At 40.6% G+C, this 19,032-nt stretch overlaps 1 protein-coding gene across 3 annotated transcripts in view; it reads left to right on the top strand.

Moving 5' to 3' along the window:
- The window catches only part of Dnah7 (dynein, axonemal, heavy chain 7), a 305,667-nt gene that overhangs the window by 238,996 nt on the left and 47,639 nt on the right, over positions 1-19,032 (top strand). For all 3 annotated transcript variants that reach the window (XM_039084571.2, XM_039084570.2, NM_001419550.1), the window contains 5 exons: positions 363-557; positions 4,126-4,218; positions 12,674-12,850; positions 15,102-15,263; positions 16,113-16,313. In XM_039084571.2, the coding sequence (XP_038940499.1) occupies positions 363-557; positions 4,126-4,218; positions 12,674-12,850; positions 15,102-15,263; positions 16,113-16,313 (828 nt within the window). The remainder of the gene's footprint in view (positions 1-362; positions 558-4,125; positions 4,219-12,673; positions 12,851-15,101; positions 15,264-16,112; positions 16,314-19,032) is intronic.

The raw sequence follows: 19,032 nt of genomic DNA, 5'->3' as shown, positions 1-19,032 counted from the left end.
GTTGATTTTCCACCTTTCTATGATTTTTTCAGAGCCAATATTTGGGACTGTAAGCATCCATTTTGAGAAACATATATTATTCAAGTAGAATATATCAGGCCTTCATGTTTAAGCTAGTAATTCTGGAGAAAATTATCTAAAAGTATCTATTTAAATGGACCTTAAAAAAAACAAAACAACAAAACAACAACAACAAAAAAACCTGGCCATGTTCAGTAGTTGGATTTTTTGGTAACTAAGTAGAAGGCCATATCAGTTATGGACTTTCAAGAGACTCTGAAAGGATTGTTACTCTTCTACAATGGGTGTAAGTAACTAGGCAAACTGTCAGTGTGACTCTCTATCATGTTTGTTTACCACAGATTAACAAAGCAGAGTGGAGATTTCTGCTCACTGGTGGCATTGGGCTGGATAATCCTTATACCAACCCTTGCACATGGCTTCCTCAAAAGTCCTGGGATGAGATTTGCCGACTAGATGAATTACATGCCTTCAAGACCATTCGCAGGGAGTTTATGCGCTTAAAGGAGGGATGGAAAAAAGTATATGATAGTATGGTATGTTTTCACCCTTTTCCTTATGTCAAAGTTTTTCAGTGTTAAATGTCACATCTTTACCTTTGTATAAAAGCAAGATTCCATAAATGAATGAAAAAAGAAAAGAAAAAAAAAAAGACATGCCTGCTCCTAGGTGTGGGGGAGGAGAAAGTTTATTTAGATTCAGTGGTTTGAATGTGCTTTGCCCAGGGAGTGGCATTGTTAGGAAGTGTGGCCTTGTTGGAGGAAGTGTGTCACTATGGTGGGCTTTGAGACTCTCTTCCTAGTTGCTTGAAAGTCAATCTTCTCCTGGTTGACTTTGGATGAAGATGTAGAACTCTCAGCTCCTCCAGCCCCATATCTCTTTGGATGTTACCATGTTTCCTGCTATGATGATGATGATGGACTAAACCTCTGAAACTGTAAGCCAGCCCCAAATAAATGTTAACTTTTACAAGAATTTCCTTGGTCATAGTGTCTCATCATAGCAGTAAAACCCAAACCAAGACAGAAGTTGACACCGGGACTGGGGTATTGCTGTGATGGACCTGACCATGCTTTTGTTTGGAGAAATGCGGTTTGGGGCCTTGGGGTTTGGAAAGTAGTGGAATGCTTTAAGTAGTGCTTAATAGGGGTTGGGGATTTAGCTCAGTGGTAGAGCGCTTGCCTAGCAAGCGCAAGGCCCTGGGTTCGGTCCCCAGCTCCGAAAAAAAAAAAAAAAAGTAGTGCTTACTAGACCATCCTAATAGGAATACGGAAGGGACGACACTGGTACTGAGGTGATTTGAACTGTGGGAGCCTGGCTCTAGAGCTTTCAGAGAAGAGGAATTTTGGTATGTTGCCTGGAGATCATTCTTATGATGATCTGGTGAAGAATGTGGCTGCTTTTTGCCCTTTTCTGAAGAATTTGCCTGAGGCTAAGGTGAAGAGATTTGTATTAATTGCATTGACAAAGGAAGTCTCAGAAAAGCCAAACAGACTTCATCCTCTGGTTTACTTTCATGAAGAGTGTTTTGATTAAGTGTAACCAAGTTTAGAAAGGAAAAATACAAAATGTATGGTTCAAGTAATAAAAGGGCACCAGAAAGTACAGTGGGGCTAAATCCCGTGTTAGAGGAGATAAACAAATTAAGGGAGTGATGACTTTGGAGTAAGATTCCACCCAGCTAAGCTTATTGTTTCTACGTTTGTCATTGATCAAGGAGAAGTTATTATTTGGTTATTGTTTTCATTTAGACTTTTAATCTAGGATTAACTACAATCCAGAAATAGAGGACACAGGTTTTTGATCCAGATATTGAGGAATAGTGACCATGAAAAACTTAAGCCCAGGCATGGTAGGTAGTTCATGCCTTTAATCCCCAGGAGACAGAGGCAAGCAGATCCCTGAGTTCAAAAGGCCAGCCTGGTATAGAGCAAGTTCTAAGTAGAGAAAAGCTTAGGCCCAGATGTGGTGATACATGCCTTTAATCTCAGCATTCAAGAGAAAGAGCTGTGCAGATCTCTGAGTTCAAGGTCATCTACAGAGCAAGTTCCAAGACAGCCAAGCTTAGTCCATAAAGGAGTTGAAAACCAGAAAGCTAGTGATGATGTAATAGAAAAAGAGGGACATGTTCCAGCACCAACAAGCTGCAGAACTTAGCCCTGTGGCTCTGGCTTTAGAGTCAAGAATAGACAATTGATGCTGGTTAGCTAGAGCTAAGAAATTAGTGATTAAGAAGAGACCAGCATCACTGAGGTGAAATCTTTTGGGAAGTGTTTTCTGAGAGCACAAAGAAGCTGTGTTCAAGAGATAGCCAGGATTATACTTCATGCTGCAGCTGTACTTGGTAATGTGTAAGAGTCACCCAGGTGGTACTGGTTTTGAAGGCATGAAGGGGTCATGGAGAGCAGCCGAGGCTTGGTACTGTGAGAGGCCAGGAAAGGCCATTGGTGAAGGTACAGCCTCAGTTGCAGTTGATGGCCCAGTACTGAAGGGGTCATGCAAAGGAGTTGAGGCTTGGCATCATGGAGAGATCCTATGAGAGGCTATGGGTGAAGCCTAGTTGCAGAGGAAAACCCCTGTGTATTGGAGATGCCAGTACCATGGAAGAATGATCATAGCAGTGGCAGTGGAGTAGAGTCAAGCAGAGCCTAGAGTGCTACAGAGGGCAGAGCTGGAGAAATGATGCCAGCCCTTTGGAGGACCCCAGACATTGGACCAAGAAAGTATAAAGTTGAAGTGACTGTGAATACCCCAAGATATTAGAGATGTCAGAGTTGTGGAATACCAGCTGAGGAAAGCTGCTAACAGGAATTGGAAACAGCCTAAGAGAAAGAAATTTATTGTAGTCAACAAAGATGAGAGGAATTGAGATATGAAGAATGGTTTTACATACATCAGACGTGGAGATGCAGAGTTTGGAGTTTGCCCAGCTGCCTTTTGGTCCTGCTTTGGGCCAGTATTTCCTCACTGTGACATTTGGAATGGTAATGTATAGCCTGTGATGTTGGAGGTTTATGGTCTGCTTTTTTATTTTGATTTTATAGGAGATTACAGTTAAGTGATTGGATGACACTCAGAAGACACTTTGAACTTTGGACTTTTATCAATGTTGAGACTGCTATAGACTATGGGGACTTTGGAAGTTGAGCTAAATGTATTTTATATTATACGATGGCTATGTTGTCCCTTATGGACTCATCTGTCTGAACAAGCCTATGAGGGCCAGGGAATAGAATGTGGTGGTTTGAATATGCTTGGCCCAGAGCCACTATTTGAAAATGTGGCCTTCTTGGAGTAGGTATGGTCTTGTTGGAGAAAGTGTGCCATTGTGGGGGTGGGCAAGCTAGGAGGAGAGTCTCAAAGCCCACCCCCACAATGACACGCTTTCTCCTCAAGCCCCACATCTGCCTGGATGCTGCCATGCTTCCTGCTGTGATAATAATACACTGTGAGCCAGTCCTAATTAAATGGTTGCCTTTATAAAGAGTTCCCTTGGTCATAGGGTCATTTCACATCAAGAAACCCCTAAGTAAGACAGTGGTCCTTTTTCAGCTTTACTTTGGCATAAATGTTAAGGATTTTCCAGTTCCCTGTTATTATTTTCTTCCCTGTTTCTGCTCTTATGATTTTTACTATTTTTGAACACAATAGGTAGTTGCTCTGAATAGAGACAGCTAGGTCTAACCAGAGAGAGGTAGGTAGGTAGTAGCCCCTGGGGGCTGACAGCTGGTCTTACTTGGCTGCCTGTCATATATGATAAGGAAAATGGGTTTAATCATTTGGGATGGGTGTGCTTTGGGTTTCTCCATGTTGCTAATGGAAATATTTCCTAGAAAAAATATCTTTTGTGAGTATTTCCTTTTAGTTTAAAATTGCAATTGCATTCACCATATGGAGCCAGGAGAGAGAAACCAGGTAACTTGTTCTGAAACTTCAAATGTTTACACCTTGACATTAATTTTCCCCACAGCTTAAATAAAATAAAATTCATACAAATGTTCTGATTTCAGGAATTATATGTGTTCTCTAAGTATATGCTTATTTGCAAAATATTACTACTTTTAGAAATAACTTCTAACATTGACTTTTGTACTATAATTCTAGGAGCCACACCATGAGATATTTCCTGAAGAGTGGGAGAATAAAGCAAATGATTTTCAAAGGATGCTTATTATCCGTTGCTTGAGGCCAGACAAGGTAAGTGTGGGCTTTGCTGGGCAGCAATCATTACACCCCTCTCTGCACAGCCCAGGCAAACTCCATTTCTCCATAGACTCGGGGTAGGGGGAGGAATCTGCAGAAGTCACCCAACTTCCTTCTGATGGATTTCCTGTGTCTATAGCTGGGTTAATAGCTAATAGAATGTATTTTTGTTGATATATTTTTATGATTACTCTATGATTTTTCGTTCCTCCATGTCAAAGATTTCTCTCTTTGCCTGCTGTAACCCTATTTTTATTTTATTTTATTACTTTGGTGAAACTAGTCAATGGCATTAATGTCAAGTCTATACATCAGAATATCTAGAGTCTTTTCTCTAAATGTGGGTCTATATTTATACGTACCATACCACAGCACAGCATTTAGAAAATATGTGGAATATTTTAAAGCTTTAGTCATTGTTAACATAAAAGGCAATATTAGTAATGTTATTTTAACTTCTTTAAATAATAAATAAACAGTAAAACAGAAAAGCAGTAAATCTGCCCTTTCAGTACTTATTAATGTCCTTATTTGTATTACAGTCTATAGAAAATGAATCTGTTTTAGTTTGTTGACCTATATCCTCAGAGATGCCAGTATAATGTGAGCAGGAGGATTTTAGGGAACTATCACAACTGCCATTGCTACAAACAACTAAAAGTTTCACATAGTTACTTCAAAACTCACAGTATCCACAATTTGAATTTGTTTTCAAAGAAATGCTTGCACCCTAACTCTTCCCCATATAAGAGCGGAATTTAAATGGTGAAAGTACTATATGATAGGATTTTTAATACACGTCAGGGATAATCTGAGGCAGAGGCGTTTCTCAGAGCCACAACTGCTTGGCTTCCAGCTTTCAGGACCTGGCCAGGGCCCAATCTTCAGCATAGAAGTCTGTCCACATATTTTAAGTTTTTAGTCAGAATAGAGTCCAGCCTATATTAGATTTATCTTTATATAAAACAGTTGTAATATATAAGTTTTTTAAATAGAGGAAGTAGCCTACATAGTATCTATGGCCTATGAAAATCACAATTCTGTCCTCTGTGGCTGAAGTAAATGAACACTTGTCTGATGTTTGTGAACTGATCAAGTGCACCTTTGATAACATTGGAAAGAATGTTTTTTTCATAGAACTTCAGGGGAAGCTTGAGATGCTCACGTCCCACTTTAAGATGGAGAAAATGAAATGCTCGCAATGTTTTGGGGGGGTACAAAAACCATTTCCTAGCTGTGACAACTTCATCTACATATATCCTTCCACAGGTTTATGTCTTTGAAACTTGACACTTTCATCTGAAATAGATTAAACTATTAAACTATTAAATAGATCAAATATTACTTTCCATATTCATTATGCTTTAGAAGGTAGGAGTTATATAGGCTGAGGTGTGTGTGTGTGTGTGTGTGTGTGTGTGTGTGTGTGTGTGTGTGTGTGTGTCTTTTTTTCTGTTGGCTGATGTTATTCTGTTTGTTTTAAAATCATTGTTAACCTTCTGTTTCATATTGATCTGTCCTATACCTTATCTTTCTGTCCTACAACATTTTCTAATCTAGTCCCACTTTTCCCTTAGGATAGAAAAATTACAAAATGATATTTAGAAATATTTCAATTTTTCTTCTCCGCTAATTGCATCTAAAGTGATGGTGATGGGTACAGACCTGCCTTGGCTAGTTGATATTGTATAGCTGCTGTTGGAGGTCTTCCAAGACACTTCTGCCATCAAACCTGATCACTTCTGTGTTGATCTTTAAGTGCCATAAGACATGATCATTGTCCACACCTGGAGAGTGCCCCGATCACAGATAACTCTGCAAGTTCGACAAATAAGTTCATATGTCTTAAGCCATTACAGTTTGGAAATAATTTACAACTACAGATATTTTCTATCTCCTAAATGGAGGAGTTGCTCACAATTTTCTATGCTGCCATACCCATGTACGTTTTCAATATAAAAAATAATGATTAAAATGCCATTATATTATCCAGAATCTTCATGCTCTTTACACTTAGTGCTTCCAGGTTCTTCAAGTTTTAGTGGTGAATTGATTATTTTGAAAGCTATATATTATATCACCATATATCTGCCTACTCTGCCTTTAAAAGGGTGGTTTCCCAGAGTAGAATGGTATTAGTATAGAAAGGAGAACAGCACTATAGGAGACTTAACATTTTGAGATAGTAGTATATACATTTTATTTCTCCACTGTCTCTAGGCTAAAAGGTTATATATATTAAAAATATATATGTTAAAAATTAACAAAATTCTTATGGGGTTGTTTTGAGAGGTGTGTCTCCTTTCCATTCCGTCCTCTTGAAACTCTACCCTAATACTGAATGGTCAGAACAGCGGTTTGTGACCCCTTAAAGTAGGGTATCTTTCATACGGGCTGCATATCAGTTTTGCTGCATATCAGATATTTATATTACATTTCACAACACTAGTAAAGTTAGAGAAAATATACAGAAATAATCTTGTCACTGGGGGTCACCACAAGGTGAGGAACTGCATTAAAGGGTTGCAACACTGGGAAGGCTGAGAACCACTGAGTCAGAAATTGCAAGTGTCAGGCTTTCCAAAGCAATAGTTTAGAAAAATTGGGAAGATTCTTGCTAAGTCACCAGTAGGAAAATGAGATGGGCTCACAGTTTCCCTTAATATTTAATATAGTATCGTACTGGTGGAAGAAACATGTCGAGTGGAAAAATACTAAGGTATGCAGTGTTCAGAGTCATTTACAAAATAAAGAGCTTCTGGCCACAATTCTATCATTCTGAACTGTAAACAAAAGTCAAATCCATCAGCCTTCAATAAGAAACTTGTCAGATGCAAGTTAATAAACATCTCTGACCTCAGATGAATGCTGTAGGAATTTGCACTGAACAGAAAAGCAAGCATAGAAAAAGCAGGGGCTTCTCTGCTGCCTTTGAGAAGATGGCTGCCACAATGAGTTTGAAATCTTTGCTACTGACAGATCTCATTTTACAAACCTAATGCTGGGATGATCAGATTGCTGGCGCAGACACATCTATCATCTGGTGAGCCTTTACCTTGGGAGTTCTAGTCTCCTGTTGGGAAGCAAGCAAGTTCTGTTCTGTTACAGTTTGAAATGTGAAATGGTGGAATTTATCTCCTCTCCTCTTGTCGAGAGACGCTCACATTCCTAACTGGGCTCTCCAGCGCTAACAGACACAAGAATCACTGCACTGCACAATTAGCCATGTCTACCTGTGCAGGTAAACCAGCAGGCCCCTCTTTCAAAAACTCGGCCATTCCTACAACAAACTAGCTGTTAGGAAACTTCAGGTCTCTGGACCTGTCATTTTGTTTGCAAGACTATAATTTTGGGATGAGGTTAAAGCTGACTTGGGGAGGAAAGATGCTGTCGAACAAGTGCTATGTTTTGTTGTTTTAATCTGATGAGGGAAGAAAATCCCTTTGTGTAAAGCATGGTAATGAGAAAGACAAGAATAAGGCCTAGGGTAGGAAATTAGGATATTTTTAATATTTTTGCAGTGAGTTTGACACTTGTGATTATTCAAAGGAGATGAAGCATAAAGTAATTATCTAGAAACCAGCCGAGCGTGTACACATGTGTGTATGTGTATGCATATGAATATAAGTATATATGTTCGTGTGTGTGTGTGTGTGTGTGTGTGTGTGTGTGTGTATGTGAATTCATCCTTTGATGTTTTGATGCTGTTTAGAATTTCTGGAATTAGAGTCTATAAAATTTTAGTCTTGAGACTGTATTTATGCATTGTGTGGATACTGGGTCTGAATGAACAGTATATGCTATCTTGTCGCATAGGTCCTTGTTATATACTTTGGATGGTTGCTTTTGAGACGTTCTCACTGCACAGGCCAGGCTGACTTCCAACTCAAGGTGTTCCTGCCTGAGCCTCTGGAATGCTGGGGCAGGCATGTGCCATCCACTACACATGCCTTTATCATAGCACTTATACGTGTGCCTACTCATCTATACCTTTGTTGTATATGTATATACATATGTATATGTATATGAGTCTAAGAAAGTATTGAAAACAGATTCAAAAGCCTAGTTTGGACCAGCAAGATGACTCAGTGGATAAAGGTACCTCCTTAAGCCTAGTGACTTGAGTTAGAACCCCAGAACCCACAAGGGAGGAGGAGTGAAGTCCAGCAAGCTGACCTTTAACCTCCACTCTCTCTATAGGCATGCCCGCTCTCCGCCTTGCAACACACACCAAATAGACAGACAAATAAATAAATAAAGTCTAACTTGAATCTGGCTATTTCTCCATTGGTTCTTAGCATTCCTAGCCCGACACATGTGCAAGAAAACACATGTGCCTGACTCTAAAAAGCACTGTGATATGCTGATGACTTTACTCACACATCTTGTCCAAGTAGATGTTACAGAGAACATATAACTGGTGTTTGGAGGCACTTTTAACTGTTTCCAGAGGATACTACCTTTTTTAGATACTAGGCACTTGTAAATTGCTCCTGGAGTTGAGGAATGTTCTAGGCATGTGGAATTGCTATCCTGGGTTGGGAAGGTGGGCGGGGGGGGGGTGTTATATGTCTGTGCAGTCCCTTCCTTGTATAATGGCAAGTTAATGACTGTGGGGTCCTCACAAGCGCCTTCCATTACTCCTTCCTCCGAGGTAGTCTGTGTTCTGTCCTATTGCTGACATGTTTGACTCACCACCTCCTTTATGATAATTAAGCTCTTACGGAGGTGCTCACGGTGTTCTGTATGGCAGGACTGATTGGTTTGTGAGAACGAGATAAAGAAACAGAGAGCTACTATCTGTGCCTTCAAATTTTGAGCAGACATATGTTTTAGAGCAGGGTTAAAAGTGCATTTGGTAGCTACTGCTTAAGACCTAAGCTGAAGTTAGGTAATTAAATAAATTATATGTATGTTGTTAGTCATAGGAACATCTGTAGCTGTAACTTGTTATCAAAGAGAATATGAATTTCAAAAACTGTAAGTGTGTGTGAAATCAAAATATGGATCTTTAAAGAAGCTGGGTTAAAGAAGGCTTTGAAGGAGTCTATTGGCATTTCAGTAGTGCAGTGCGCCAGTCTTAATTCTGCTTGGTGTTCCTATATTCAAAGGAGAAAATTGAATATTCAGCAGAGCAAGGCAAGCAAAAAAATGCTCTCAAGGGATCTGGTGCTGTATTAGTCAAATGCTGGGACTTCCTACGTTCAGTTCCAAGTGTATACATGCTGTTCTTAGAAGTCAAAGAGGAGACAGACATTGTTTGTTGACCCTTTGCCCATGCTTGACATTGACAGGATTTAATTCCATCATTGGTGTGACATAAATCTGAAGAATAGTGTAATAAATTTAACCCAGCATAAAACTACATTTTACTTACCTAGAAAAATGATTTGGTAGCTTTGTTCTTACCTGTTAGAAAACCATTTCAACTGAGCATCACAAATGGATCTCTGGACAGTGCAAAGACAGAGGAAGGCCTTCCAGGAAATGAGGACACTGGTGTCTGCTGAACTGTTTGCCTCACTTTCCTTCTTCAAACCTAAGCTTCTGAAATTATGCCTTTCTTTCTTTTTTTTTAACATTCATGCTCACTTTATTTATATTTTTTAATATTTTATTATATATTTCTTTACTTACATTTCAAAGGTTATTCCCCTTCCCGGTTTCTTGTCCATAAGCCCCCATTCCCTCCCCTACCCCTTCCCCATACTAGTATTCCCCCCGATACATCCCCCTTATTGCCCTCCCCCATATTCACCTTCACTGGGGGTCCAACCTTGGCAAGGGCAAGGGCTTTCCCTTGCACTGGTGCCCCAACAAGGCTATTCTCTGCTATGCATGCAGTTGGAGCCCTGGGTCAGTCCATGTATAGTCTTTGGGTAGTGGCTCAGTCCCTGGAAGCTCTGGTTGGTTGGCATTGTTGTTCTTATGGGGTTGCAAGCTCCTTCAACTCTTTCAATACTTCCTCTAATTCCCCCCATGGGGGTCCTATTCTCAGTTTGGTGGTTTGCTGCTAGCATTGACCTCTGTATTGGACATGCTCTGGATGTGTCTCTCAGGAGATATCTATATCCTGTCCCTTTCAGCATGCACTTTTTAGCTTCATCAATCTTATCTAGTTTTGGTGGCTGTATATATATGGGCCACATGTGCGTCAGGCTCTTAATGGCCACTCCTTGAGTTGCTGCTCTAAACTTTGCTTCTATATCCTCTCCTATGAATATTTTTCCCCTTTTACGAAGGAGTGGGAGCATCTGCATTTTTGTCATCCTTCTTCTTGAGCTTCCTGTGGTCTGTGGATTGCATCTTGGGTAATTCGAGCTTTTTTGGCTAATATCCACTTATCAATGAGTGCATACCAAGTGTGTTTTTCTGTGATTGAATAACCTCACTCAGGATGATATTTTCTAGTTCCATCCATTTGTCTATGAATTTCACGGAGTCATTGTTTTTGATAGCTGAGTAGTACTCCGTTGTGTAGATGTACCACATTTTTTTAATCCATTCCTCTGTTGAAGGGTACCTGGGTTCTTTCCAGCTTCTGGCTATTATAAATAAGCTGCTATGAACATAGTGGAGCAAGTGTCTTTGTTGGATGTTGGAGCATCTTTTGGGTATATGCCCAAGAGAGGTATAGCTGGGTCCTCAGGTAGTGTAATGTCCAATTTTCTGAGGAGCCTCCAGACTGATTTCCAGAGTGATTGTACCTATTTGCAATCCCACCAACAATGGAGGAGTGTTCCTCTTTCTCCACATCCTCGGCAGCATCTGCTGTCACCTGAGTTTTTTATCTTAGCCATTCTGACTGGTGTGAGGTAGAATCTCAGGATTGTTTTGATTTGCATTTCCCTGATGACTAAGGATGTTGAACATTTCTTTAGGTGTTTTTTGGCCATTCGATAATCCTCAGCTGAGAATCTTTTGTTTAGCTCTGTACCCCATTTTTTAATAGGGTGATTTGGCTTTCTGGAGTCTTACTTCTTAAGTTCTTTGTATATTTTGGATATTAGCCCTCTATCAGATGTAGGATTGGTAAGGATCTTTTCCAAACCTATTGGTTGCCATTTTGTCCTAATGACAGTGTCTTTTGCTTTACAAAAGCGTTGCAGTTCTATGAGGTTCCATTTGTCAATTCTTGATCTTAGAGCATAAACCATTGGTGTTTTGTTCAGGAAAATTTCCCCAGTGCCCATGTGTTCAAGACTCTTCCCCACTTTTTCTTCTATTAGTTTGAGTGTATCTGGTTTGATGTGGAGGTCCTTGATCCACTTGGACTTAAGCTTTGTACATGGTGATAAGAATGGATCAATTTGTGACCTCGGGATATCTGCAGTCCTGGGTGGTCCACTCTCTTCTCCATAGGATTTGGGTGCAGGGAACTGTGGGATGGTATCAGTTCACTTCTGGGCAGAGCCAGGAACAGGAAGTGCTGTGACCCAGAGGACCTCTGCCTCTGTGTATCCTGAATCCACCAGTCAGGTCACTTGGTAGCAGAAAAGTGGGTCTTACTTCTGCTCTCAGCTGTGGAGGCGCTCCTGGAGACCGTCTTCTAGCTCTAGGTGCGGGCCAAATTATGCCTTCTTCTTCAATGTTTTATTAAGCTCTGAAGGAACCATCAGCATTGACAAAGGGCAAGCAAGAAGGTGAAGTGTTTAGAGTTAAAGGGCGCGTCTGCAGTTTGTTGAGATCAGAACTAGAGTCATGTCCTGTTTAGGTCACATCTGGGTCATAATTAACTGGCATTACAACCCTCAAATGCCAGGGGTAGCTCTTCACTGGAAAATAGGGGATGGAACAGATGAGCTGACTGTGGCCTTACTATCAGCACATATCCACTCCTGCAGAGACCCCAAGTCATAGAGTTTTACTTTTTCCAACAGGTTTCAAGAACATTCTCCTGACAGAAAATCTGCCAATAAAGAATGGCTTGTTTCTTAGTAAATAGCTGTGTGTGTGTGTGTGTGTGTGTGTGTGTGTGTGTGTGTGTGTGTGTGTGTTTACAGAGCACTGCTTCCTTAAAACCTTGATGGGAACATAATCAGTGTTTTAAAACCAAAAGGTCTCAACCCTCCACAAAGAACTACAGACAAAGGAATCATGGGAGTGGGAGAAATGGTCTTTGAATTTGGTGTCTCCTAAAAGTCATCAGTTATTATTTGAATCATCTATAATTGTTTTTCTGAAAGGCATTTATGGGCAGAGTAACACCCTAGAACTTCCACTGTTAGCACCTAATCTATATAGGGAGAGTCCAGTTCATTTTATATTGAGAACAGGGTCTTGCGATATAGCCCAGCCTGGGCGTGAACTGGTAAACTTCCGTCCTTAGACTCTGCAGTGCTGAGATCACATGCATATGCTGGCATACTTACTGATTGTTTTGTTTTAAAATGCCTGGACGCTTTAATTATTTTAACTATTCTTTCAAATATATTCTTGTCTCTCTTAGGTTATTCCAATGCTGCAGGAATTCATAATCAAGAAGTTGGGGCGCTCTTTCATTGAGCCGCCCCCCTTTGACCTGGCCAAGGCATTTGGGGACAGTAACTGTTGTGCACCTTTGATCTTTGTGCTCTCCCCTGGAGCGGATCCCATGAATGCTCTTCTGAAATTCGCTGATGACCAGGTACTTCACAGCACAGCGTTATCTGACACTGTTAGATTCCTTTATACTAATTATTTTTTGCTCTAACCAATGTCTTAAAGGATGAGAAAGCTAAAAATTGTCACTCAGCCACAGGAAAGGCTTGGGAATTCTGAAATATGACAGAGTCCCAAGAAAATGATACTCAATGGCAGTACTTACATTAAAAGTAGCTCCTAAAATACTTGTGAAAGTAAAATCCGGTGTCTTTGGTTGTGGTGGCATGCGCTATTAGGATTTGCTAAAGGAGGAAGAGGCATGGGGATCATGAGTTTGAGACCAACCTATACTAAAATTGGGGGTTGAGGAACATTTGCCTCTCCCAACAAACATAGCGTTTATGCAAGTACATGGACTTGGTTGATTTAAATTCAGGCAGTAACTCCAGGGTGAGCCTTCTAGTTGCTCCTCTCTCCCTAGTCTCTAAAGGGGGCCAGCCATCTTTGACCTTCAGAGCAGCTATGTATTAGAGCCTCATTGCCAGTGGAGTAAGTTCAATTGTCTACACTTGTTAGAGATTTTAAAACATATTGAAATTAATTTGCTATAAGTGTTCTTATGCTATACTGTCTAGAAGAAGTAGTGAGCAGGTTTTTGGATGGTTCTGAGTTGATGTTCCTCATTTTGGTATGATCTAAACAGCTTCTGGCAGTTTCTAAAACCGTCAGGAACATTTGCATCGAGTTCTTGACCTATAATGAACTTTAGTGGATTGAGGTCATGACCTACAGTGAACTTTGGGGGTAAATTTTTCTTTGTAATTATACAGAAGGCTTTAAAGTAAATGGTTGCATCTTGATTTCATAGTGAGCAATACTAAAGCAAAGAGAGGATAGCTTCCTGAAAGTCACATGACTTTAAAATTAAAGTGGTCTCCATTGAGTCTCTTTACGCTTGAATAGCCTGGATTCTGTGTGAGTGTTATGACTGTCTGATATTGTCCTCTGTTATTTCAGAAGGTACGGATGCCATGATTACAGACAGAGATGCTTTAAGTAGCATGACCATTCATTTGTAAGGCCATCCCAGTTAGACTGTGGAGTACTGCAAAATGGAAGCTGGCCACTGGTTGGGACAGGGATACTGGACATGAGATGAGAAATGTGGCGGCAGATCTGGAGTGGAGGGGGTAGCTCCAAGTGTCTGTCATTCATGGGGCTTACCTCTGAAAACCAACATTGCTTCAGCATCCTTTTGAGCTCTGCTTTTTCTGTGTGTCTCCTTGGCGTTAGGCAGTCTTGTCATTCTCTGGGGCTATGTCTGTCGTCCTTCTGCACTGTCTCCAGCTTCTACCTCCACTTTTTTTTCCCCAAAGTGTTTTTCTTTCTCACAGTCTTAGTGACTGTGATAGTTTAAATATGCTTGGCCCAAGGAGTGACACTATTTGGAGGTGTGGCCTTGTTGGAGTAGGCGTGGCCTCGTTGGAGGAGTTGTATCACTGTGGGCATGGGCTTAAGATCCTCATCCCCGGTGTCTGGAAGCCAGTCTTCTTCTAGCAGCCTCAGATGAAGATACAGAACTCTCAGCTCCTCCTGCACCAGGCCTGCCTGGATGCTGCCATGTTCCCACCTTGATGATAATGGACTGAACCTTTGAACCTATAAGCCAGGCCCAATTTAATGTCCTTATAAGAGCTGCCTTGGTCATGGCGTCTGTTCACAGCAGTAAAACCCCAAGACAGTGAATATATGCAATAAGCAGTTGGAGGGGGACCAAGACTCATTCTTCCACTGCCTCTGCCACTGGGGCCTCTTCCAGGAAGTCCAGGGACAACTACCCCTAAAATAAGGAGATCCAAAAGCCACAGCCAAGCTGGGGAAACATCCACACAGCATTTCTGAAGGAAGTTGTTGACTGGAAGTCAGTGGTTAATGCTTTTGTTCTTCTAATTTTAGGAGTATCTAAAGTAGCTGACACACTTGCTCAAGGTGGCCGGGCAATTTCATCTTCCAATTCATGTTTTCCTTCTTAGCTTTTGGGGTTTCCTTCTGTGTTTTAGGGGTTGCTAATGACAGCTGTGTCCTTTGATCTGCAAATTTATTAAAAAGTCTTAATATTTTTTTTATTTTCTATATCTTATGTCAACAGCCAAAGATCCTTCAGAATTTTCCTCTTATCACCATGATCATTTCTACACCATTTCACCTAAGTATTGATTGACGCGTGTTTACGTTATATCTGTTTGGACCAAAGTATGATGTTAACACGACATCTTTGTTGTTCTTGTACGCAGGGATACGGGGGCTCAAAACTTAGCTCTCTATCTCTGGGCCAAGGCCAAGGGCCAATCGCTATGAAGATGTTAGAGAAAGCTGTCAAGGATGGAACATGGGTTGTTCTTCAAAACTGCCACCTTGCCACCTCTTGGATGCCAACTCTTGAGAAAGTTTGTGAGGTAAAAATGCAGATATAAACATATTAGTGTGTACCTCTCCCAGTCTCATTCTTGTATACATACCACCCAAATGCCTTGTTTTTCTTCTGTCATTTGGCAGGCTTCAGGTTAAGGTTGTAGTTGGATCACAATAAACATGGATTCATATTAAAAACTTTGCCTAAAAGAAATAGAGGCAGATACACAGACAGGCTACAGCAGATACCTTTCACACAGAGGAATGCTAATATTGTATTTCAGAATGTCCATGACGCAGAGGAACAGGCCTCAGCAGCTATTCCTAGGCCTTAACATCACAGTGCTAATGGAGGGCTCTGTGACCTCTAGCGTTCACTATAGAGGTAATAGTGATAAATATTGAGGCTTCAGGATACACTAGCTCTTACCCTTTAAAACATCCTTCTCTCTCAAACAAATGATTCTAGTTCGGAGTAATATTGATTTGTCTTCAGTGTCACTTAACTCCCAAACTCCCAAATCTGGCTGCAGCAAGAGGAGGTTAGTCTTAATCTAGCTGTGGGTAAAGAATTATTTTTTAAATATTTCAGAAACATCAGTTCAGGCATGAACACATTAGGAAGGCTTTAGTCTTTGAGCCCACTCTGAACTACTTAGCACTTCTGTAAGCTGTAAAGTCATGTGAATTAATTTTATCAGTTGAGTGACAACAATCTGGGCCTTTTCAGTGAAGCATGGTGACTCAGAAACGAATGCTGAGCTTTTGCTTAAATTGCAACAATTCCATCTCTGTTTTATAGATGTTTCTTTCCCCTTCCAGACTGTTCCTTACAGACGTTGAGATGACTCTTGAGTCTTACTCATGCTTGTTTGTGATTTATTTACTCACAGGAGTTAAGCCCAGAATCAACACACCCTGATTTCCGAATCTGGCTGACGAGTTACCCATCTCCAAATTTCCCTGTGTCGGTCCTGCAGAATGGAGTAAAAATGACCAACGAAGCACCGAAAGGACTGCGGGCTAATATCATCCGATCATACCTCATGGACCCGATCTCTGACCCTGAATTCTTTGGCAGCTGCAGGAAGCCTGTTAGTGATGGCTGAGTTCTGTCACCCCAGCCCTGTAGAACAATTCAAGTGGCCCCTAGTGATCAGGGATGTGTGCACAGAGTAAAACTACAAATTAAATAGGCCCCCTGCTCTGCAGCACAGTTGGTTTTGATTACTGATTATTGACTGTGCTGAAGTCAATTTTATTAATATTTTATTTTAATTTTACTGCCAGCCCCAGTCCTACTCAGCTGAGAGACTATGGAGTATCATTAATAATGTAGGCTTCTGTTGAGAGAGTCAGCTGTAAGCCATTCCCAGCGCAAATCTGCAAGGCTGGAGAACTTGTTCCAGGATATGAGCTGAGCCCTTTGCTATCTGGAACCATAGCTCTAAATTAAAACATAAAAACATTTCCTCCACATAATCATAATGAGAGCCAAAATGGTTTTCCTCCTCAATTGATGGGACTCATAAGGGTCTTTTCCGGAGCCACCGGCAAGCAGGGAAAACACCCACTGTTTTCATGATTAGAATTCTGTCTGAATGTCTGTGACCCAAAATTGTTTCATGATGTTTTGCTGTAATTAAAAATGGAAGGGCTCTTTTATATGAAGGGTTATGAACCCTGATGAGTTTTGCCATTCGAAAGCTCATAGTTGTTCATACACATAGAAGTCTGAACATTACTTAAGTGCACAACAGGAGAAACACTAATGTACTTTCTTTAAGCAAAAATTTGCACATACACACACTCATGCACACACAAAAGAAAAGAAAAAAGAAAGACATCTACACATATACATTCAAAGCTGAGTTCACCTTGTCCTGAGCCTCCTGAACCTGTGTATGGCTGGCTTTTGTATTGATGAGGCTTGGTAAAAGCTGATAACTGCCAGAGTTAGTGGGGGCATCTCTCCGTATGATAGACTGAACACAGCCCCCTTGGCAAGTGTAACTTACCTTCTCTTTCTTTTCGATTAAAGGGTCTCTTCCAGAGTAATCACATTTTAGAGGTAGAGGCATTTATGAAACAGCTCCCACCCAAAATATAATCTCATTAAATTCTACAGCACTTTACAACTTTACATTTTAACTTTTATTTGAAAATGATGTTAATATTTACAGGAAAATTGAAAATACTAAAAGAGTATAAGGGACAATCTATGTCCTTCACTTGCTATTAATTTTACTCCACTTGGTTTATTCTTTTGTGTTTCCCCTCTATGTACTCAAATACATTAATATCTGTGTATATATTCATTAGTCTCTCTGTGTCTCTGAGTCTCTGTGTCTGTGTGTCTGTCTGTCCACTCTCTTTTCTCTCCCCCATCTCTCTCTCTCTCTCTCTTCTCTGTGTGTGTGTGTGTGTGTGTGTGTGTGTGTGTGTGTGTGTGTGTGTGTAAAACATCAGTTGAAGGCAAACTAGATCTATCTTGACCCCTTATCCTTAAATACTTTTGGAAATTCCTAACCCTTTGATATAGAGACACAATGTTGATACCTACAAAGTTCATACTTGCAACCCATGTAGTAAAGTTATCCAAAACTCTCAGAATATTTAAACTTTTATGTTGGGTCACGTTCATAGGTGTTTTGGGGTGCATGAGGCCTGCAGGCCCCATGTCAGATACATTTATGTATGTTTTAGGAATAGGGACATTGTCTTACCTTAGTATCGTCATTACCCTTTGTAAATGTAACTGTCATGTCAATCTCTCGTGTGGTTCAGTGTTGTCAGCTAATGGCCTCATTTCGTCGTCTGTAAGAGAGTTGGTGTAAGTCCAGGGTCACACTTCTTTCTTATGTCTGTTTTACTTTCTTCATGCTGTTTATGCTTCATCCCTGTGGTGCTGGAGATCAAACCCAAGCCTGCGCATGCTTGGCAACTGTCCTGCCTCCAGCTTGCTCCCAGGAGTCTGCTTTCTTTAACCAGAAGCATTTCCTCGGCCCTCCTTGCCTTACAACACTGTCATCTTAAAGAACGCACTTCATGATATTGTTTTAGCATGGAATTTTCCTCACTCAGCATCTGTGTGACATTTTCTAATGATTAGATTCAGTTATTTTTTATTCTTAGCCAAATTATTAAGTAGGTGATGCTGTGCCTCAGTGGATGAAACTAATTTTGATCATTGATTAATTTCCCCACTGTTTGATAATTGGTTTTTCTCTTTCATGTGGGGGGGACGTCCTACCTTCCATCCATATTTAGTATTCACTGAGCGTTCCCACTCTCTGGGTTGGTCCTTAAGTGGCATCCCTCAGCTGCAGCACTCGGAATGTTCAGTGCTTGGCACTTACTCCTCTAAGCAGTGGCTTCTTCCAATGTTGGTATGGACATAGGGTTTACTGATCCACCCACCTCCAATGATTTGCAATTCATTGGTCAAAAACTTTATACTCATATTATTCCAATTTAGTCAATGGAGCTCCATTAAACTGGTTTCTGAATGTATTTCAGCTTTAGGAAGTCTATGCTGTTAGCAGCTCTCACTTTCTAATTGTAAGATATTACCAGGCTCAGCTTGGAGCTTTCATGATTCTGTCACAGAGCCAGCCAGACATTTTTCCAAAGAGCTCTGCTTTTTTTGAGTGGTTAATGGTATTGAAGAATTCAATGGATATTAGATGACTTCGTTGGTACTTAAATATAGACACATAGCCAGGAATAGTGGTGTACTGTAGTGAGAAATAATAAAAAAGGAGTTACCATCCCACATTACCACCTGCTATTCTCTTGGGCCCAGCAGTCTCG

The sequence above is a fragment of the Rattus norvegicus genome, chromosome 9, assembly GCF_036323735.1.
Source record: "Rattus norvegicus strain BN/NHsdMcwi chromosome 9, GRCr8, whole genome shotgun sequence".
Lineage (NCBI taxonomy): Eukaryota > Metazoa > Chordata > Mammalia > Rodentia > Muridae > Rattus > Rattus norvegicus.
This window is presented reverse-complemented; position numbering and strand designations above follow the sequence as displayed.